Below are 23,435 nucleotides of genomic sequence, written 5' to 3'. Positions count from 1 at the left end.
CAAACGTGCCTCACCCACATACACAAATCTGTATTTTTTAGTAACACTGGAGATTGAATATGCAAATTAAAAGAATGTATTAATTATCATTAATCATTCTTTCACAAAGACTAGAACTAATTGGAGAAATAATTTGAGAAAATTGAAGTACATGACAGAAAGCATTAAGATTCATTAAGTTTCAATTCTCTGGTCTGTCAGCTTGTCAAAAGTAGATGCCTGCTATTCTAGCATTACTGGTAAAATACTGCATATTTTCCTAATCTAGTACACAATTTAACCCCTTTTACAGTTTTCTCTGAGATTAACTACATCTGACACCACACATTTTTGTTAAAAGGCACTGTCACAGAAAAATTTACATCTCTATTTCTTTAAATCAGGAAAAACTGAACTTGGGGATATTTCAGTATTAGGCGTTTGCAGGTTCACTAGGTATCCTGTATTTCTTTATATTATTTGAGTGGTAAAAACTACCACAGCAGATAAACAACAAGGCATTTCAAGAATCCAAAAAGATACCCACACTTCTCCACCCCTACGTCTCCAATTCACCTTGACCACAAAAGCCAATAAATACACACACAAAAAAAATATTATTTTATGTCCCTCTCTTGATTGCCCTGCAATAACCCTCCCCAGGGAAGTTGTGCTGGTACAGATTCTTTTGATCCAGCGTAATAAACCCCAGTCCTGTTGAAAGGGAGGAATGAAGGCTTGGTAGTGGAAGAACTCCTTTATGTGTGTGTCTGATAGGAACAGCCCATCTGCAAGATGTGACAGGGAGAAGATGCAATATTTAATAGACTTTTTTTTTTTCTCCATTTAAAAACATATGGTGTGGGCTTTACAGAGAACACAACACCACAGCTCTTAATCTGGAGATGGCACAACTACCCAAGCAAGATTCAGTCTTTGCTGACCACAGAAGGTAAACATTTCAGTTGAACACTTCAGTAGCAAGGAGGCGGATTGTTTTAAAATTTCAAGACTCGATAAACACAGCTGGGTTAGAAAACTGTGTACATAATACATGAAATTAATTTCAAAGCTTACAGAAAGTCACCAACTTGAAAATGGAAAATTTAAAAGAGTTTACGTGGCAATTCCTGCTAAAACGGGTCAGCCTGCAGTTAAAGCTTCTACCCTTTAAGATGTCGCACTATTAGAATCTTTTCTGCATATGCTTCAAAATTTACCTTTTGGAACTGAAATGGCTCAGTCAACTATGCAGTGAGAAACGTGGGAAGTCAAAAACTGTAACTGCTTAAAATGCAGCACCAGCCACCTCCATCCTGATCAGCAGCGCCGAGTCTGACACGGTGCAATTTATTTTCTACATGACTATCACTGCCAACGCATGAAACATGCATAAGTTTGGCAAAGCAGAGACTTCCACTCATTATATACAAACCCTTGATTGAAATACAGTACCTGCACAAAAATGCTGTTACGCTCCAAACCCTGCTAAAGAATGCAAGACAAAAACGTCGGTGTCAGGCAACGTTTTCAAAGAAGTCCAATCTGCTCCCTGCTTGACAGGATGATAATCACCACCAGCTCCGAGGCTCCTTCAAAATACTTTAACTGAGGACTCAAAGCACTCTTGGTTGTTTCTCTATAAGCCAAGGCCAAGAAAACTCTGCAAAGTTATTTTTCCCTCCTGAGTCTTGAATCACAAGCTCATTTCTGTTATTTATACTTGACTCATGAGAAACCCAATTTTGCACTTAGAGCATCAACTTCACATACTGTTTAAAATATAACTTATTTGACACCCCCTGGAATGCCATTCCAAAGCACTCAGGAATTCTCAGAGCTGAGAATATCTCACAGTTGATATTTTTTTTGCCTAGATGCAGTGTTCGTAATGGAAAAAGCAAGTTCCTTGCATCATACATCAGAAATGCTTCATTCCACTCCTGTACTTGTATTTTTTCCGGCTTTCTCTAAGAGTACAAAAGGAATCTTCAAAATTGACAGCAAAACCCATGTTCCTCTAGTGGAAAATTACCAACAAGTTTGCAGAAAGACAAACTATTCAAAACTACTCTAATTTTCAATGGCAACTAACAGCACTTCCTGTTACCAGCCTATCACAATGTTAAGTGCAAAGTTATTTGTGTATAATGGAAGCAGTTTGATTGTTAATCTAATTAACTTAATAAACGTGGTAAGTTAAAGTTGTAATGAAATGGGTAATACTCTGACTTAAATAGTAACAGAAGTTATTTTAAAACATAGAAAACCATTAATGCTGTGAAGTTTGGAGAAGTGGCACAAAGACACACTTTAACCAGCATTTCTCACCTGTGACTGCTCAGGCAGTAACAGGGACTGGTTAAGATGGCACTTCTCTGTAGGACATCAAACTGTCCCTTCAATGTGTATGGCAGGATGGGCAATTCTGATTGGCAAGAGATGGTTTTTAATCTAATAGCATATATTACCAACTTGTTATTTGAGTCTTCCCTTTTTAACAAAAGAGAAGGACATACACTGGACTGACACTGTAAAACACTCGTAACAGAAGTATTCATCTCAAAGGAGAAAAGCTTTCTTTAAGCGCCCAGTTTCCTCACAAAACACTATTAGAGCTCATTTTAGAAAGAAAATAGGTGCTTTTTTTAAATCAATGCTCATTGAATCCATTTTGCTGAATAACAAAGAAAACTTTTGTACGATGACAAGATAAACATCTCAGAAGAAAAATTACTTCAGAAAGACTAGGGATAAAAATACAGCCTTCTAAAAAAAGAAATAATGAAGTTTAATATTTGTTTTACCTAAAAGATGAAGCTCATTTCAAAAAGTTGGACTTGCACAAATAATTCTCATTACCACTCACAGTGGTAACAGTCCTGTTTCCCTTGCAGGTTACTGGAGCTGCCTGTGAAGGTGTGAGTTATACCATTGTTAAACCTTCAGAAGTTTGCGTGTACCTACAGGCAAACACTTTTAATAAAATAACTTACCTTGGCATCCATTGTTTTCTGGAGTTCAGCGCGTCCAAAGTCAAATACGCAGGAGGTACCTCTCAATATCAACAGTCCTACACATCATTGCAAAACGTTTATAACCATATTAAACCCCATGAACTCCCCACAGAGATTACTCTTACAAACCACTTCTCCTGTGACAAATGCAAACAGCATTCCTGTGGGATGTGGTCATTATAAGCCTACACTCTTGGACAGGACAAAAGATGACAGTTTTTGATGGCAGAGGGAAAAAGAAGGCAAATCTCTTAAAACCCACAAAGCCCATCTTCATTACCACAGCACCAACTCTTCTACCCACCAAGCATCAATCCTGACAGAGAGTCTGTGCAAAGGCAGTCACTTCTCAGGTAGGCAAGTTAAGCTGTTCAGAGCTCTGAGATACTTGAAAGTGTCAAAATGGAAAAATAACTAAGTTAGTGGAGATCAAAGCAAGGCTGCAAGACGATCCTCCCCAAAAGAGGTTTCCAAAAGCACAGTTGTATATTTTTCACTGGACTCACAGTGCTGGTAAAACACCTTTCTCAAAGCAAAGGCAGTCATTGGGAACAGATGATACAGGGGAAAAAAAACCAACAAAACAAATACAAGCCAGACAGACACATTCTGTATAAGTAACAACTTTATTGTAACTTGATGTGCTGAAACGCAAAAATATTTTCAGCAACAAGGTACAAAAAGTATTTCACCATTAACATCAGCTGATAAAAAAAGGCTGGATGGTTTGATACAACTGTTTACATATCTGAATTCTCTTAATCATTTCCACCCCAAAACAGGTCTAAGTCATTTCACTGGTTTAATTTCTAAAATAGGACTCATTGATCTTAAGCCTTCAAAAACCAGGTTACAAATACAGTGAAGTTCCTTGCAAAACACTTGAAATTGTGAAGTCCCTTTACAAACATAGTCCATTTACTGTAAGCAGAAGCCAAGTTATGAGACTAAGTGTCTTGCTAGCTAAGGAGCCAAGCTCTGCACTAAATACACTATCAACACCAGACAAAGAGGACAGGTAACATTCCAATTGTCAATTAGAAAAAAAATAAATAAATCAATTAAGCTTACGAATTTTAACCAACTGTAAAATTCAACAAAATTCGACATTTCAGGCAGCAATACCTCACATTTTCAATTCACTGTCTTCCATGAAACACAGTTTCAAATACTGCACATCATTTATACTCCCAAGGGAGAAAATTTGCTGTGAGGATTTAAAAGGAACATAATCTCCATGTAGGTCTTCTACTGATCTTCTGTGCAAAGGTGAATTTTATACTAAATACTCAATGTTTAGAAAAAACATCAGAACTAGAGTAACTCTGTGTCCATGATTATCACATTTTGACATACACGTTTATCTTGTAACAGCAAATATTATCACAATTTCACAAAATGATACCACTACTCAACTTGTTATCTGTAATACTTATTCCACTTGTTTGTGTAGTTTCTATCTGGGTGAAACTGAATTTAGGAAGCAAGAATCAACATGCAACTTTTCCATCTCAATTGAGTAGCAAATAGCATTCTCCTTCACCTTTAAAAATACCTCTCACAAAGACCTTGTATCCTGTCAAACCTTCCCTTCATTGCAACAGTTTCCTAAAAAGGCACAATGTGTTCATACTTCTGCATGCAGTAAATGGACTAGGAAATAAGGATTATTTATTGAAGCAACTTCCACCCAAAGCATCTCCTTAGGAGAGGCTCGAATGGAAGCAAAAAAAAAAAAAAAATATATATATATATATAATACATAACAGCATTTTAACAGCAAATTGAGTCCTTATTTTTAGAAAGTCATTCTTGACAAAAAAAAAACAAAAACAAAAACAAAACACCGCACAGTCATACACACACGCACACACAGGACACATGCAGGGTTCTCCCCAGAAAAGTAAGGAAGCGGTGGTTCACATCTATCTGAGAGGGTAGTGTTGGCAAGCCAAAACATGGCACCTTCATACGTCATAGTCCTAATCTGGATAGAAAACTAAGGAAAAAAAAAACAAAACAAAACACAAAACTAAGGTTTCAGCCTGAAAAAAGTCTGTCCGTTGATTCAGATAGATTTTTCTATCTGCTGCACTTTGAACCGACAACTGAGGCTTTGAAGGGCAAGTTCTTGAGGTGTGGGGAACAAAACCAAGCTACTGAATCCGAAGGAGAAGGTTGTAATTACCAGCTGTCCCGTTCCAGTGAGAACACTGCATGTAGGTAATTAAAGAGGTGAATAATTAGTGCACTCATTTAAGAATACAGCAACGGTTTTACCTTTTTCTTAAGAGCTGACAAAACTTGAAAACATACATAATAAATAAAATGAAATCTAAACAGATCAATCACCATTGGGCTTTTTCCTGTTAGTGTAACATATGGTTTACACTGCCTGACTGGAGAAGGGGACGCTCTACGATGCAGATGATGTTACAGCACAGTGCCTGACATTTTTTGGTACAAAGTGTGCTATTAAGCTTCTTAAAATAAAAAATTCACAGAAATCCTTAAGCTTTCCATCTGATTACTGTATGCTGTTACCTCAGAACAGGCTGACCTGGGCAATCATTACAGCATTAAATATTCAAGTCACCCTGCACGTGAAGAGCTGCGAGTTTTACAGTGATCAGCACGAGGGTCTGTAGTCCCAACGCATTACAGTGCAGCAAAAAAAAATCATGATTTTGGAGTAACTGCCTTTACTCTCTTATTGTGGAGAATGCTTATGAGACCTTATTTCAGATAAATACTTAAAAATTGGTAAAAGGATAAATCCCTGCAAATATATAACTTGATGCCTTCTGTACTAATTAAAGTTTCTGATTTTACACATCATAAAGATTTAGTCAGAAGGTAAGAAGAAAATGCATGTTTAGAGGTTTTAGTCTTCAAAGTTGGACTGGGCATTTTTTTCCTATTTACCTTTGCTAATGCTTTATAAGAAGCCAAAGTATAAAACTATATATTCTTTCCTCCAAAAATTTCCTTCAGAGCAATTCAGGTGAGTCTCAATGAAATGAGGATGGAGACAGATTTTAAGATAATAAACAATCCAAAATTCTTCCTCTTTCCTCCCTGCGTAACTTTTTTTTAACAGGCCAACTCAAACCCTTATGCAAATAATTTTATAAATTAGGTGAGATCTCCTCTCATTCCCCACTGCTAAACCCAAGTCTTCCCAAATAAAAAGAAATACAGCATATTATCACTATTACAGTAAACTCAATGCAATAACTCAGGGAACATTTAGAGTGTGCACTACTGCAGACTTTTCCTCCCAATTGTAAACAAAGCTATCAAACACTGAGGATGTTGATATTAAAGCTAAGGTTCATATAACAAAGAACTGGCCCGTGACAAGCAGTTTACAAATGTTTCATCCTTTTCACATTATGCAGAATTTCAATACCATCCACAATGCTAGTACAATAACTGAAATGCAAGACTGAGCAAGTCTCTGCTTGCAAATACCATCTGACATTTCAGGGAAATACTCCTCGATGTGTGCACAGCCTCCTCAGGTGTTAATGGAAGCTGTGCACGTAAGTCAAGATGGGAAAAATCCCTTCAAAGTTTTTACCATTCACATGCCTTTTTCAAATAAGCGAAAATATTCTGTTACTTAAATATGAAAGCTTGCAATAGCCACCTTCAACTGAGTCTTAAAAAGACATGCCTCTCTTTTCTAACAAAACTAAATCCCATGTGGCTGTGGGCATCTTAAAATGTATCTAAAAAGTTAAGCCACAATTACCTGTACCTCATTAATTCATCAAAAGCAAAATATATATGTACCACACAACATATAAAAGTTACACATTAAAAGTGCATATTCAGAATCCATTTGGCCCATTTCCTCAATTTACATTTGGTCATTCTATGCGTCCTTTACTTCTCTATGTAACCATACAACATGGGATATAATTTCTCCATATAACAACACTATTCCTTTTCACACTGAACTCTTCACCTCTCGTTCAGCTCTGCATTAAATGTAAACTAATGATGGACCGTAAAGAAACACAAGCAAGAGGTTTATTCTGTGTTTCTTTTCACTGCTTGGACAGCTTTGACACACACACAATAAGCATTACAAACTGTAATGAAAATACATTTTTGGGCCAAACCATTGCATATTTGCCCCCACAATGAAAAATAAATTACGTTCAAAGCAGTATATTGCCATAAATAGCCTGTAGGCATTCGCTGAAGGTAAACAGGCTCTCCCTATATTTAGCACTTGTCTAGGGTACATGATGTGCCTCTGGTTCAAGTGCTTTCAGTAAGAGGCCAGTCAAAACCTTCCAGTTAGCACAGGACCAAACTATAATCTTTCTTTTTTTTTTTTTTTTCTTCTGAAAATAATGGAAGATCCCTTTCAAAAATTAATCTTCAGTTTTCAACTTTACTGCATTATGGAGCTAGTGCAATCCTGCAGAGCCTAGTCAAAAAGACAAGGCACATTAAAAAATAATAATAAAAAAATCAAGATACATTAGATTATATGGACTAGAGAGTCATTGAAGATAATTTAAGGCCTTTCAGTGAATTAATCAGTCTAATTTAAAGCTGAGGATTAAACCATAAATTATCCATCTGAAAAGCAAACAATAGGCTTTTTCAGCTTCTGTTCTGTGGACAAGGATAACAAAAACTCTTGTTATGCTTTGTGAAAACACCTCTGGACATGGAGGAGTAGAGAGTCAGTCCAATTTCTCTAAAGTTCATGGAAGATTTCATGACTGTTTTAGCCGTTTGCGTGGAATGCCAAACTGTGGACACTGTGCAGACGCCAGTGCGCGAAAGGCCTCTGCTACTAAGTGAGGGTGGGAGTGGATCATGGACTTCCAGCCTGCTGTTTCCATTATGTCTGTTGCTTGGCTGAAAACAGAAGCATTAAGAACAGTCACACAATTTTACAAACCAAAGGCACAGCGGAGAAGAGCAGGCAAGGCAGGGCTAGCACAGAAGAGCCGCTGCAAAATGACAAGACGGTGAAAGCCGGTAGGGATGTCGATGGAAAGAAGCGGCACATTGCAATATGGGTTTATCATCATAATCAGATGTAGGACATAAGGTATTTATTCTGCTCTACTCAGCACCAGCAAGACCTCAGCTAGAGAATTACATCCAATACTGGGCACCGTGTTAGGATAACCACCTCGAAATTGCTCAGGAAAAAAAAATAAAATAAAGAGGGAAAACTAGAGGAAAATGAGGTCTAGAGCAGAGACAAAAAGCAAGGCAACACATGATAATCTCATTACATAAAAGGGCATGCTCAATTTGGGGAGAGAGAAGGATGACAAAATGAATCAGCTGAAACTGCAGCAAAAATGATGTCGTTCATCTACTATAAAGAGCCATGAAGACAGATTAGCTGGCTGGCTACAAAACCCTTCGCTGGGAGTCTGCAGTCTCAGTACCAGTAGAGCATACTTGGGAATATTCACCCTACAGATGATAGACTACATTCAAAATGGCTTTCAGTGGTCACTGTTGATTTTTAACTAACACAAAAACAACAATAGATTTCAGCAAGTATCACACTGACATCCAGGAGATTAAAAACTATGCATTTACTCAAGGTATATATTTACTTTTTTGGTGAAATACTATAGAACAAAAGCAAAAAAATTCACCCTGCACATGAAGAATATCACACTGGTTGGGATGAATACTGCATTGACACAGGATAAATTTGTGATTTGGAACTAACATCTTATGCATCAGTCCCAAGTTTCTGCTGCTCTGCATTTTCAAAAGCCTTTCATGAGCACCCTCATACTGTTTCAGGAACATTATCAAGCATAAAGTTAGCAGTTGACCTCTATACCATATGATCTCTAAAACACCTTTGGCAGATTTCTAATGCAAGTCTTTAATCTTCTGCTGCAAGTCAGTAGAGGTAAGTGCCTTGAGAAACAATACCAAAGTTCAGACTTCCCAGTGCCCAGTCAGTAAATTAAGCCAGGCCCTCTCACATTATTTCTCTGATTTACTGTGGGTGCTTTAGCTGAAGCAAAGATGGTCAGCATGTTAACTAGCAATTATTGAAGAGTGAAGTCAGCTCAGGAACTTCCAAATCACTTGAGGAGGATAAATACATCAACTAGTTTACATAGTTAAAATTCTGACTTATCTTTATTACTGGTATTTTACTATTTACTTCCCACCAGCTCCTTCTTTTCTATATCATACTTAATCATTAGGCCTGTGAAGCCTTTTATATTTAAAGGAGAAATACTCTAATTTAATTTAAACTAACTGGTATAACCCAGCTTTTAACTTCTCCAGACAGTAATAAATAAATTCTTTTACTGTCTGACCCCACCACTGGCTATTCCAGTCTCCTGTCTTCTACCCCATGACTCATTTGAGCTGCTGCTGCAATCACAGTCTGAGCCACACAGTCTCAACCTATTTCCAGTGTAGGCAGTAGCTCTCAGTCAGTCAGATCCAAGGGACCTGCCTGACTAGTTGTGTGGCCTCCAGAGCACCAGTGCTGGCATGTGGGAAGGTGCACAAACATGTCCCCAAAGGCAAAAAAGAGCATCTGCCCTCCTGTCTTTGGAAATACTGCAGGCTCAGGCAACACTGCGGGCTCACACTGACCTAAGCAAGTCTTGAAACCAAGACTTGCTGGGGTTATCACTCCTCCAGGCACAAACCTGGTTAGTGAAGAGGATGGTTTCCCTTATAAAGGCTGCTGCCACCATCTCACAGCACAATGTCCCTAGGAGTGGGAATAAAAGCCAGCTATTGCCAGGTTCTCGTACTGGAGGGCAGTTAACATTCCCTATCATTTAAAGGGGAAGTCACAATCATAACTGGGGTAGCATCTGCTGAATCCTACTTTACTTACAGTCAGTGACAGGCCTCAGTAGTGTGGAAATGAAGCAACAGTTCTTAAGATCTGCAGTCTATTTAGCAGTGTTTGTACAGAACATCGTGGGGCAGGGAAACTTACTTGCTATTCCAGTTTTTCCCATCTTTACACCCAAGTTGTCTAAGAACACTGCACCTGTAAGAGAGAACTGTGCCAATATTGAGAAGGTACACAAAGCATAAATGCAAAGGTATTTAAGAGTCCCATAAATAGTACTTGCCTGTTAATAAAGTCTATTGCTTGTGCTTTTAACTGTTCAGCGCTGTGCAAATCTGCGAGGATAAGAATGTCTGCAACATTTTCTACCGAGAGGTTACTGCAGAGTGCTTCCTCACACATCACCTTCAGCCTTTCCAGTGCATACTGGTGAAAGAGAGAAACTACACTAATCATTCTTCAAACTCATTCCTCGTGCCCTTATCTCCACAGCTCTTAAGACAGTTCCAGTCATGAAACGCTTGGTGCCTCCCCAAGATTAACATCAAACCTCCTCCAAACACGTACTTCAAAACACAATCTGCTGCACTGAAGAGTTCTCAAACGTCAGACATGCACTAGATCAAACACTTCACCCACAGAACTTTCATTAAAACAACAAAAATAACTAACTCAGAAGTTTTCAACTCCCTTCAGTTGGGTAAGGGAGGAAGAGCGGGGAACACACATGGGCTCTTTATCAAAATCAGAATTAGACATGTTCTTTTCTCAAAGCAAGAGGCAAGATATTATATAATGGAGAGTTTCATCAAACTGTCCAAGGGAAAATACATTAGCCTGTATCAAGTTAACCCATCTTTGAATTTCCTAATTTCTGTCATACCTTTGACACAGCCTACCAGAAATTCAACCTGGAACAAATGCATTCCCACACTATATTTTGTATGAATAAACTGTGCTTTTCTTTTTTTGAAGGACGACACAGTATGAACAGGTTGCATTTTTATTTGCTGGTTATGCAGACAATCTTACAACTGTACCTTATAATAGTCTCTACATTTATCAATTATTCCCCAAAAAAGGCCATCATTCATAAAATAACCTTAATTGCCGAGCTGCTGCAAGTCCCTTTATCTCAAAAATCACAGTAGAAAAAATATTTTTCTACTGAGCAACAATTTAAAGGGTAGACAAGATCCCAACAAGGAAGAGATAAAAGATTAGAATTATTAAGTTTGTAGGGAAGTCAAAAAGATGAAAGTTCTAACGCAGCAGTACTTTGGGGTGCACAGTTAACTCAGGAATTTGTATAAATTTTCTTGAAGTACACAATGATCTAGGATGTATTCTATTCAAGATCAGTTTTCCAAATCATATTAATAGTCCCCAATTTATAAAAAAAAAAATTGATAGTAAATACATATCTGAAACACATCTGTTCAAGAAAGATTTATCCGCTTTCTACTGCTAAAAAAAAATCTCTTCCCCATCTTTCTTCACTTCTGATGAGATCTGCTTCTCATATTTAAAAAAAAAAAATCAAAGTATGTATCAAAATAAGATTTTTTTTTTTTACAATAACATTCCACAAGCAAACATGAACTTTGAGAACTTCAGAGTCAATTACTTACTTTGTCTGCAGCTGCCAACAAATTGTCAGCCATTTTTTCAAGGTTTGGTGCTTTTCCTGTGTAAATAAATCTCATCATTTCTTTAAAAACTTCAGGGTCTACATCATTTATTTCTACACGATTCTGGGAAAGAACAAGAATCAATAAAAGTCTTTTAAATTTAGCTACAAATTTAAAGTGAATATCCATTATCATCTGCATGCACACTACAAGTTTTTATTTGCCATCCATCATACAAAATCCTTACAAATATAAGTTAACATCCAACAACGTTAAGCAGAAAGCAATTGAAAAAGCTCTTAAAAAGTCAGGTGGAAAGCAGTTGGAAAAGCCTCAGCAATAAAAAGTAATTGCAACTTTCTTTCTAGAAATGTGTAACTCTGGAATCCATCATACAGGTTGTACATAAAAATCAAGACACAGTTTCAGGAATATCTAAAAATGCTCCTAAGTTTCCTATCCAATCTGGAATATCAGAAGTCAGGGCAGCAGAAAGAACAAATTGAGGCACTTTTTGCCTGACTTCCAACTGTGTCCACACATCCTATGTTCTGTTCTCAGAATCCAAAAAAGCAAACAAAGCAGCACTTTGAACTGACACCATGTAGCTGAAGACCATCCTAATACAACAGTAGTATTGCATGTTTAACCCAATCTTACAATAGTGTTCCCTACAGACAACTAAGGAAGTAGGAAATGATGTCAGAGATGGAGATGGAAGCACCAGACCTTTGAATGGAGTACAAAAATCACAGGCCATGAGCACACAAGAGGCACTGGTGTGTTCTGGTTCCCTATCACACTGTTTAGGAGTTGGGCTGTGCTGGAGATTTACTGCTAACAAGACAACAAAGGCCCGGCATGGCACATTACTGAAGCTGTAACATAGCTGGGTTTCTTTCAGCCCAAAAACCTCAATAAAATGTTTCAAATATTCCAATTCCACCTGTGAAAGTTTCCAAACTGGAGAAGTGCCATGTCTGTGAAACTCAACTGTACTACAGCACCATATCCCTCTGATTTATTTGCTCACACAGTGGCATCCTGCAGCCTTCAAGAACAAGTGATGATCATCTATTCCTATTTTTGATATTCTTTTTCATGAAAAACACAAACAGCTCCTCACTGTGGGAGGTATCAAGTGCATAAAAGCAGAAGAAGCTCTCTGCTGATTAACTATCCATCCAAAACACTTATACAGGTCAAGTGCCTGCAGAAGCTGTGAAAGAAAAGCAGTGTTTCACTGCCTCAGGGCTTAATTCGAGTCATAATTCACCCCTTGTTTCTTGGCTACCATAAAAAATGCTTTAATACACAATAGCAGAACCTTAGTCAAGTCAGTCAGCTTATGTGAAGATAAAAACTAAAGCAGAAAGGGGCAGACATTACCAGGTCATTTACAGCAGCAGCTAATGTTTAGAAACATCATCTAGGGCAGACAGTACATGAAAAAACAAGTCCTACAGCACCTCTCTGTTCTATCTACACAAACTCCCTCAGAACTCAGCAGGAGAGAATTCAGGAGCAGCCCCTCCTCTCCTCATGCACCATCCCACCATTCTCATCTTCCTCAATCTGCAATACCTTGAGCTTTCTGCAAGTTTTCCCCTTTTCACAAAGTAGAGGTAAAATTTTCAGTAAAGCTTACCTTTTTGCTTTCCTCCATTTCATGTTCAAACATTGCATTAAAAACTGGAGACCGTGCTGCATCGAGAAAAGTTCAGTATTAAATATCATCAAATTTGAAACTTTTAGCAATTTAAATTGCAAAATAATAGCGAGACAAAAGTAGAAAGTACCTGCAAGGACAGATTTATGAGCTTTGAATTCTTGTCCTCCTACATAAAAACTGCAATCTGTAAATCTTGTGGTTTCCCAGAGATTCCCTAAATCTTCTGCTAGTCGACATTCAGGTACCTTCAAAGTGTTTGTATTAGACTGTCCTGATATATTTACTGAGTCTTGGACCACGCTTACCTAACAGAAAATCACAGCAAGACAACTCCTTCATAACTGAATGTCAATAATAATAATATTTAAATTACAGTACCTATTGCTAGAATTTCAGTAATTCCAAAGCAAAGCAAAAAAACATGTGATGTTTCTGGCATTAGACCAGAACCATAAAGCAATGTTTTACAGTTTACTTTTGAGTAAAATAAAACAAATAGGGCTTTAATTAAAGACTCTAATATTGTTTACTTATCCAACCAAGACAAAAAGAAAGATCACAATAGCACATGCTACCTGAAAGAAATGCCAAAGTAAATAAGTCAAGGAGATATATGGTTCTTAGGATATCAGAGGGATCAAAAAAAAAGCTTAACATTTTAACTATTTCAGAGTTAATTTAAGAGTTCGACACTTCACACTTAAATAATACATACAAAATTTTATACAGATCATCAAAATCACAAGGCACAGACAAGTTTCATATGGATAACCCACAAAAATTTTTAATCAGATAGCCCTTATTCTAATGACAGTAAGTTCATACTTAACCTGCAACGTGACAATGCAAACTAAGTGCAAGTAACAGCTCCTTCCTTATCTCCTTTTACTGTGTCCAGCTGAGGCAGGAATCACAAGTGATTGTTTTCCAAACAAGATTAAAAGCCATTATTTTCAAAATGCGAGAGGCAGCAGGTAACTTCAGTAATGAATGGCATGCTCACAGGATGTAATTTCTGTACAGAACTACTGAAGAAAATGGTGAAATGTGTATTTGAAGTGAATATATTGCCATTATTCTCCATGTTTAAGTCTTTCATATAAGAAGTTCACAGGTCAGTAGCACTCCTACTTGCTTTCTTCAGGGATCTTCACATGCTAAATCCTTTTAATGAGGGAAAACAGAAGACCTCAGCAGGTTTTGCTCCTCTTGTTTGAGAGCACACACCTGAGAACAAAACCTTTGTAAAGAACCATGTTACAAGAGCTTGATCACTCCATCTCCCAAATACAGAAAACTAGGGATATATGTTAAGAGAAAATGCTGACACTGCCTGGATCGGGGCTTTGGGTGATTTTCAGAGGCACAGCATCTGGAATAAATCTGGCATAAAGCAAAAACATCACAGCTAAGCTTCCCAAGCAAGCTGGAGCACTGCAAACCAAACTCCAGACCAGAGGAGGAGGAAGATGATCCAATTATGACAGCAGCTTGGGGATTTGAGTCATTGCATAATTCCCTGTATCAACCCATTACCCCCCGTGAATATAAGATATTGCTTTACATTCTTCCACCTTTTAAAGGAAAAAAAGAAGAGAAACCCAAAGCCCTTCAAATTTTTCTTTTCACAGTACGACTGTACATTTATAACACTGAAAAAATTTATAGAGCTGTTGTGTTCTCTATTTCACAGTTTTCACACACAATGATTTGAGGAGATAAACATACACATAAAGGAAGTTTTAGCTTAGCCAAGCTCATCTGCTGCTGCCAGAGGAGAGCTATGCTTCTCTAGAACCTGGACTCAAAGTTCATGATCCCAGTTGTCCACTCAAAATCCTCTTGGTGGCTACAGACAGTGATTAGGAAGGTCATCCACACACTCTACACGTGCACCTTAACTGATTACTGACCTTTTGAGCTTCCATTTTAGAATGCTTTCTAGTATATATTGAAAGTTGTGCAAAACAACAATTTACTACACTTTTATCATATAGCCCAAGCAAAATTTTAATTCAAGGCTCCTGCATCTGAGTGGCCTGGCATGTATTATCTATAAACAGCAAGAACTTTCAAATACTCTACATACAAAGGCTTGCAGGGGTCTGATACTTCATACCTCACTTGTCCAGATGATATGCTTAAAATCAACTGCATTCTTCTTTTTTAATTTATTTAAATCAGGCTGAAATCCAACCAGGTTAATCTCATATAACTATTAAAAATACAACTTGAACAAGTTGTGTGTGTGAGACATCACTGTGTTAACTCATATAATTTTCTTGATTTTGAATCTGTGGTGATCCAATAGTAAAGATGTGATTCCCTAGACTAATCTCAACCTAAGCCAGGTAAGAGATCTGTGAAAGCACTCGTGAGGAAAAACATCCCTGCAGAGAATATACTATTCCATTGGCAAATGAAAACACTTGCAAGGCTTCAGTACTTTTGAGATTACACAGAAAGGGAGATTTGAGTGAAACAAAGATCAGTTCACTTAAAAAAAACCCAACTAAACAAAACACCAACAAGCACAATTGAGGTTGTATTTACTCACACATCCACTCGTGGGTGGCAGCACCAGACTTTACAGAGTATTTAAACTTAACAACCCTTCAGGTTCCAATCCAAGGGCATATCCAGCCGATCTTATGAACCTTTGGCAACACAGAATATTTTTGCTGCCAAAGATGACCAAATAATCTTCTTGCAACCCCACAGGAAGAAGAGCCAACCAACACAGTCAGTAACCAGCGGCCTTTACTAAATACCTGCTGTGTCTGACCAGTCTCATGCAATGCAGTTTTAAGTGGTAAGTCGGTTTTCCAACCATGATACAAGTAGGAAGGCAAACACAGAATTAGCACTTAAAATTAAGTTTTAAAAGGACAAAAACTTCAGACTTGTCTATAGAAACAGGTCCTTCCAACAACACCTGTTATTTCTAATGACGGCTGAAGAGCTAGAATCACACATCTAAATAAATTCTTATAATATTTGGATTGCCATTTTTTCCTTTATCCTGAAATAAGCCAGAAGTTATTTTAACATGTTCACTGTGCACAACTGGATGTTTTACTTCCTTCAGAATTTATAATCACAGTAGGTCAAGCACTTCACAAAAGGCACTCACATTAAAACATAGAGAATTTTGTCAGGAAATACAGTTACATGCAACAATTAGCATCAAAATTTAAATAGCAGTATTTCTCTGTGGAAAACTCAGCACTTCTTCTACTTTTTTTTTTTTTTTTTTAAACTTCATTTCTAAAATGAGAGAGTGATCTATTTCCAAAACCAAACACTACTTTTAAGAGCTGTTCATTTACATCAAAGCGTTCATTAAGAGGACAACTTAAAATGAGAAAATACTCAAAAGTATCTTTATAGAACCATAAAACACTTGTTTTATCTGCTTTTATCACCCAAATAATTGTATTCATAACAAATTTATCATGCAGCTAATTTAACTTGTCTAAGTGAAAATAAGATGCACTATATTTGCAATATCTAGTCTCAAGGGCCACATTTCAATTATTCTTCCTACCCAGCATAATGACATATAATTAAATTGTAATCTTGCCAAGACAATTTTACACATTTCCTGTAAATACACAGATCAAAGCAAACTTATTAGCAGTTAGAGCATCTATCATCCTCCTAAGTCACTAATCACTTTATGGCAGCCCAGATAACCAGCCAATGTATATTTAACACACACTCACTCTACTTACACTTGCTACTTTCTCTAGTTTCCATTTTTAACACTAAGTAAGCTTTTTACCAAATTTTAATATGATAATTTAGGTTACCAACATAACTGATATTATAGAAGTGAACCATAATACTCCATGAATTTAAATTTATACCACAGCTCTCAATGCTAATTTTCAGTATCAAGCACACCTTCTTCTACAAGATACTTGTATTAGCCCAGAAAACAAAATGTAACACTTAGTACAAAAATAAGTCTTTAATTTACTGGAAAGATCTGTTAATTGGTTAAAGCCATCAATTAGGATATTACAGGAATAAAGATTCTGGCAATTAGCAGGAGGGAGCTTATAACATGAACCAGTATGTAAACATTTCCTTTGGCTTATCCAGTGAAAAACAACCCTCTAATTCCAAGGAGAGCTTCTTTAAATAAAAGTGACGTCAGTAAAACAGCACTTCTATGGACAACACATATGCACATGCATAAATAACTCTACAGTTGATTCTAACATACTCCTGGCAGATTCATGGAGAAATCCAACAGTTTCCAAGTGATCAGTTCAGACATTCCACATTTTCAAAAAAGAAAACAAAATGCAATGCTAACAAAGCAAGTAAATGTGTATTGTACCAAGTTTACAGAAGACAACTTCTAGAGTATGCTGCTGTTTAAATCAACATAAATCTCTACTTCTTTGAACACATAACACTATTTAAAAGTTTACCACTCAAAACCTCACAAATATCAACTTACCTCACAAAATAACGTAAGCTTGTCATCTGGTAGAAGACCATTAGCTTCATCTAGCAAAAAATCTCTTCGGATAAATTTCTTAAACCCCCAGTCCTTGCCTTGCACAAATCGATAGGCTCTTTGGCTTTCTGATAACAAACAGTTATGGACAAACAGAGCAAGTTAAAGGGAAATATTAACAAATAGCAACACCTCATTCTACATCAAGGCTAAGTGTTAATAAAAAAAAAAAAAAAATCAATATCACACATTTGGATAGTGAGTCACATTTCTAGAAAACCCACAACTGATTAAAAGCTTTTTAATATTGTAATAGTGTTACTTTCTAAAACACTTGATAGAACTTAGTAGAGCACAATTTGCAATTCAAACCACATCAGCTCCTTAGATCTATCTCAGGCACCTCCCAGCACGAGGAGTTTTTCAGTTCATGTTTAAGAATGCCAATGTGTCAAAACACAAATTGTTCACAGGGAAGCACCATTACAATGAATTTGTCACCACAAACACATCCTGACAACGCTCTGCAGTTGTCATAACAATCTGTTTTGACTTCTTCCTGAAATGGAAAATCTTGTTTCACAGGTTGAAATTAGTTTGAAATACAGTAAAAGCATTAAAATAGCCAAGCAGAAATGTAAGTTTTCAAGCAGCAAACTAATTTTTGGTCATAAAAAGATATTATTTACATTTACCTTTTAGCCACAGTTACAGGAATTTTTTTTTTTAAATCCATTAGATTTGCTGTGACCACACAACTCTTATTTTCCAGTTCTAATGTTCACAGCCCAAAAAAAACAGTTTCCACAGTCATCTCAGTGCAAACACACATAATTTAGTAAGATGAGGTGTTTTGCATGGCTTGTTCACTGCAAAGTGGCCACTTGTTCCCCAAACTGAACCACAGGAAAGAGAACCATCTATTTTTATGTAGAACTAAAACTTGGGAAAGAAGTTATTTGGGAAAGGCTTTGAGAATACATGTAGAATAAAGCCTATTCTGGATTATATTTAGAAAGATCATTCAAAATGCAGAGAGCAAGAATACTTCTGAAATAAGACCAGAGGGTAAGTGGGGAGGGATCTTGTAAAGAATCCCCCAAGATAGAACTTCCATTCCAAAAAAGTCTGGCAAGAAATGCATCACCATCTCATTTGCTGGACGGGGAGATGCTTTAGCCTTCTGGAGAGCAATTCAGAAGTTTAAGTAAGAAGTTTGTACTAAAAGCAAAGTATTTTCATGACAGAATCCATTAAAATATCAATTCCTTCTACAACCTCCAAAATAAAGGCAGGAAGAAAGTCACACTTCTCTAGATTAATTAACTTGGTAGCATCACTGGAACACACTTGACCATTTACCACGCTGTGTATGTCAGAAAACATACATGTGTCATGCATTGTCCTCACCAACAGCAGGTGGAAAAAGGATATTCAAAACAGTTTTTCCCTAGAATTATATCAAGAAAAATGCAATGTACAGGTTTTGATTGTATTTTCAGTATGCAGTGAACTCACTGAAGTGCAGTGTGGGCTTTGAGGGTAACAGAACAAACACAAACCACTGTTCACATGTTTAAATCTGGACACCAAGGCAGAAAATCACATTTTAAAAAATATCATACATTTTTTTTTTGGTATCTGGATTAGTGCTTTCACATACTGGCCAAATTTTAACCTCATTAAATTGAATAAAAATCAGAAAATCACATTCCAAAAGGGTTCAAAACTTTCCTCTCTAGATTCATCCCAATTCTTTATTCTGCAGACCTAATTTTACTCTTACCGGCAACAACTAGCATTAACCCCCTGCAATCAAGTCATCAGTAGCATTTTAAGTATAAAAACCCACAAAAATAAAGCAGCAAAAAAGTATAAATGTATTTTTCTTTTAATAAAGTTAAAATGTTAGCTTGCTATCTATTTTGCACACAGCTTCATCACTTCAAGCAGCAGTCTATGCATGAATTATCAATTTACAAAGGACATCTGAATTGGGGCATAATTCCACTGTATAAATAAAAACATGGCATCTCCAGCAGATGGCAAACGGCTGGAATGTCCAAGGAAAAAGATTTCTGTTGGTAATTTCCCAAGCGAAAAAGATATTTATATTTCCTGTGGTGCCAAATACAGCACAGCTGCTATTGCAGAAACTGAAGACACATCTACTCACAGGATTTTGGGGGTTTTGACACCTTGTGATTTTTAGCATTGCAATGGATGATGAACCAGCTGAGAGCTTTTAGGGTAGGATTAGAGGGCAGGCCAATGTCAGCAATGCTGTGCCCAGTGTCTGCTTAGACCTACTGATCAGGAAGAAACAGGTCACTGGAGATTGGGGTCCTGGTGGACAATAAACAAACGAGAGCCTGCAGAGAACCCCTAAGGCAAAAAAAGGAGCAGCAGCATCTAGTTAAACACTAAAACAGGCTGCCCAGATAAGGTGTGGAGTTTATATCCTTGGAGATATCCAAAGCATGGCAGGTCCCAAGAAAACTGCTTTAGGTGACCCTGTTTTCAGCAGGGGGTTTGGGGTACACGAACTGCAGACATCCCTTGCAACCTTAACAATTCTGTGATTCTACGATTATCTCAAAATATTTTGTGTCACAAACACTGCAGTTTCTCATTGTATTACCAACACCAATCCACTACCGGACTAGAAGACTGTCTCAAGCCAAAAGATCCCCCAAATGTGTACAAATATTCACAAATGTATACAAGTGTAGCTTTGCTCACATGAGCTCCAGAACCAGGAGGCTGAACCATCTCCATCAGCGAATGAGATGAAGCAGAATGAAACATATACATGAAACACATACATTTACTTTCCTTCAAAAAAAATCCCACAAATTAATTTTTAAATTTGCACTCAGTTCTGTGGATTTACTTTTAAGATTACAAGTGGGCCTAGTTACATAAGGAGAAAGAGCATCAACTTTGGGTACAAGCACTGCTGAACTTTTTGGAAGAAATTCAGAACTTGCAGCAGAACAGACCCTGCAAGATCTCTTAAATCCTGGAACAGAAGGGATGAAAAGCAGAGCTAGTTCATATACTGGACTTGCAACAGCACAAATTCAGTGCAGTTCAGCATTAAATTACACACTTTCGTGAGAATGCCAGCTCTTCCAAAAAGCATTTCCAGTGAAGGCTGGGCTCATACTAAGACCCTTCTACAAGTTTTTGACATCAACACAACAATTAAAACAAATCACCAGTTATTCCAAAGTCTTCTAATTCCCTGTGTAAGTGGTTCATGTTTTTAAACCAATTCCAGCATAAATCAGATGAAACAGACCAAAACACTGTAAAGGAGTGTCTAAAAAAACCCAGCCATGTATGTTTATCCTAATTAACTATGGAAATCAAACACTTCCACTTTAGCTACAAACAAGCAAATACACCTCTGCTAACAGGAATCAAGAATAATCTGCTAGAAAAAATAAGTGACAAGAATCTGGAGTGACAGCAGTTAGCAATGTGCTGTAATTTATACTGCTCAGGATAAAATTAACATAGCTCAGTGATCAGAAACGTGTGAAACGTGAACAGGATTTTTAAATTAAGTCTCTAAAAGGATATTAAAAAGATATTTTTAAAGTTTATCTCAATATTAAATTCTGTTCTCAAATGAAAAAACTACATTGCTGATGTTCCTCAGGATGTTCTTACAAATCCACATGCAACACATTAATATTCCCTTACCCATTGCTTTTGTTTCTTCTCTTTTCGCATTCAGCAGGGAAAATTTGAATTTTGCTCTGACTTCACTTTTTGGACAACTGACTAGAAGCAAATACAGTGACAGATAGTCTTTGCTTTCATCATCTAATCCCTTTGGATTCACTCTCAGGCACCTGAAAGAAACGGACAAATTGTAATTTTTAAATGGTACCCACGATTAATTCAGAAATATTTTTACAAGACACAATGATACATGACACCAAAACAAACATTTCCATTGTGTCTGCTGAAACTCTGAAATTAGAACCAATCCATGCCAATATTAAAACCCCAAGAAATGTTCAAGTTTTAATATTCATTTCTAATTTACCTTCATATTTTTGTGAATAAAAAACCCCCCAAAAAACCAAAGCAGTTGCTAGAATAAAGACCTTACCACTTCATTTTGTCATTTGGCCCTGATGAAAAGGTAGAACTCTTTAGAACTTCACCCATTTCTTCTCGGCAAAAACTGAAGTTATTAATGGTCCACATATAGGAAAATTTTACTACTTTAACCTGAACAAAAAATGTAGAAAACATTAAGAAAATTTAATTTACATATCAAGCATTAACTATGAGAGCTAGTTAGACTGTCAGCTATAATCTTTCACTATGTCAATAACTTCAGATTGGTTTTTTTTAAACAGTAACTTTGACTAGAAAATAAAGCCATTGGAATTTATGTAGATTACCTGTGTGTAACACCAGCTTTCAGCCACAGGTCCACTGGACATCTCCCCAGGAGGAGGTGGGGTGGGAACCCTTGACATTGCCACTTATTGCAGGTTTATAGAATCAAGACAGCAATCCAAACTTCAGTAATTCTCCTAAAAAAAAAAAAATTCATAGATTTTGTTCACCTTTTTAAAAGTGTGGAAATTACAAAAATCCACATTACTTTGTTTACTAAATACACATCTGAAAATGAAACCTGAAAAGAGGACAATGGCTCTGCTGGGTGTCACACATGAACAACTCCTGGTGCTCCAAATCTGCAGGCTCAACCCTCATGCAACACTTTACAAAAGTGTGTATGCATCACACAACACCACTAATGACAATATTTCAACATCCCCTTTGCAAATTACCACCTTGACCACTCCAGTCATGTTACAACTTTCTTCAGGATCTTCTCCTTTGATTTGCAGAGTAACCAGGGCCTTGTGAACACTCAGTTATTAGTACCAAAGCCTTAGTTTTCCACACTGTCATAATCTAGCCCTAGAAGAACACCCAGCCACCTGGGAGGAAAACAGGTTCATACAGATTTCTAAAGGGAGGGAAAGAAATTAAACTTGCATTTAAAGTAGTATTTCCTTCACAAGTCTCTCACGGATGCTTTGTATCTTTAACTCCAAGAGATCCTACTCAAGAACTAAAATCACCACAACCATGTGCTGGTTCCCTATCGAAGCACAAAGCTGAAAAACAGTTTGAAGTCAACTCACCAACTCTCCAGAACTTTCTAACTGCAAATGAAGCAGTTTTGTTACGAATTACCACCTAACAGAGCACTGTAGTTTCTCCTGCCCATCAGGAATTGAGTCACATGCCCAGATCCGTCACACAATACCTAAAGACACATAATTAGTCAGCCTACTCGCCTTTGAACCTGACTAATGAGAGAAGGTGGGTCCACCAGAGGGTAGCTCTGGGTTACTGGGCTGACTCTGCTTTAGGGAGGGTTTGCTCTCACCTGCAGACAGGTTCCTGCCAGAAGCACAGCCTCTCACTTAAGCCGCTCCATTAAGTTGCTAAAAAGTGAAATGAACCCTGATCAAACCAGACGAAAGTCAATTATTTCTGCCACAGAACATTTTCACTTAGTACAGAAAGTTTCTTTAAACATACCCTGCTATCACTTAGAGCAACAATCTTCCTGCAACATTTGCCATAACGGTCTTCTTAGTTGTGATAGAACAGCAGTAATTGCCCTGCTCAAAGGATGTGATTGCACACCCCCAATAATGCTGGAACTCTTGGAACTCTTCCTTCAGGGATGGGCAACACTTAGAAACAAGGTTTCATGCAAGCATTGGTAAGAAGACGCTGCAAGACCACACGTAATTCAGTCATGAGGTAAAGGAGCTTATTATTCCTACAG

The 23,435-nt window shown here is 37.2% G+C and overlaps 1 protein-coding gene across 4 annotated transcripts in view; it reads right to left on the bottom strand.

Moving 5' to 3' along the window:
* Positions 1 to 23,435, bottom strand: part of SPOPL (speckle type BTB/POZ protein like) — a 60,451-nt gene that overhangs the window by 23,013 nt on the left and 14,003 nt on the right. For 2 of the 4 annotated variants that reach the window (XM_027884273.1, XM_027884274.1), the window contains exons 2-11: positions 22,024 to 22,158; positions 21,726 to 21,847; positions 21,311 to 21,462; positions 17,600 to 17,727; positions 13,256 to 13,433; positions 13,105 to 13,160; positions 11,457 to 11,579; positions 10,109 to 10,251; positions 9,970 to 10,023; positions 3,608 to 7,880 (exon numbers count right to left, since the gene is read on the bottom strand). In XM_027884273.1, coding sequence (XP_027740074.1) covers positions 7,736 to 7,880; positions 9,970 to 10,023; positions 10,109 to 10,251; positions 11,457 to 11,579; positions 13,105 to 13,160; positions 13,256 to 13,433; positions 17,600 to 17,727; positions 21,311 to 21,462; positions 21,726 to 21,847; positions 22,024 to 22,101 — 1,179 coding nt within the window. In that variant the 5' untranslated portion in view covers positions 22,102 to 22,158 and the 3' untranslated portion in view covers positions 3,608 to 7,735. Of the gene's footprint in view, positions 1 to 3,607; positions 7,881 to 9,864; positions 10,024 to 10,108; positions 10,252 to 11,456; positions 11,580 to 13,104; positions 13,161 to 13,255; positions 13,434 to 17,599; positions 17,728 to 21,310; positions 21,463 to 21,725; positions 21,848 to 22,023; positions 22,159 to 23,435 lie in introns of those variants that run through there. The other 2 variants (XR_003571280.1, XM_027884275.1) reach the window with 2 other exon arrangements.

The sequence above is a fragment of the Empidonax traillii genome, unplaced genomic scaffold (genome assembly GCF_003031625.1).
Source record: "Empidonax traillii isolate 1590-97213 ecotype Southwest subspecies unplaced genomic scaffold, ASM303162v1 scaffold142:size1213974, whole genome shotgun sequence".
Classification (NCBI taxonomy): Eukaryota; Metazoa; Chordata; class Aves; order Passeriformes; family Tyrannidae; genus Empidonax; species Empidonax traillii.
The sequence above is the reverse complement of the archived record's forward strand: the minus strand, read 5'-3'. Positions and strand labels throughout refer to the sequence as shown.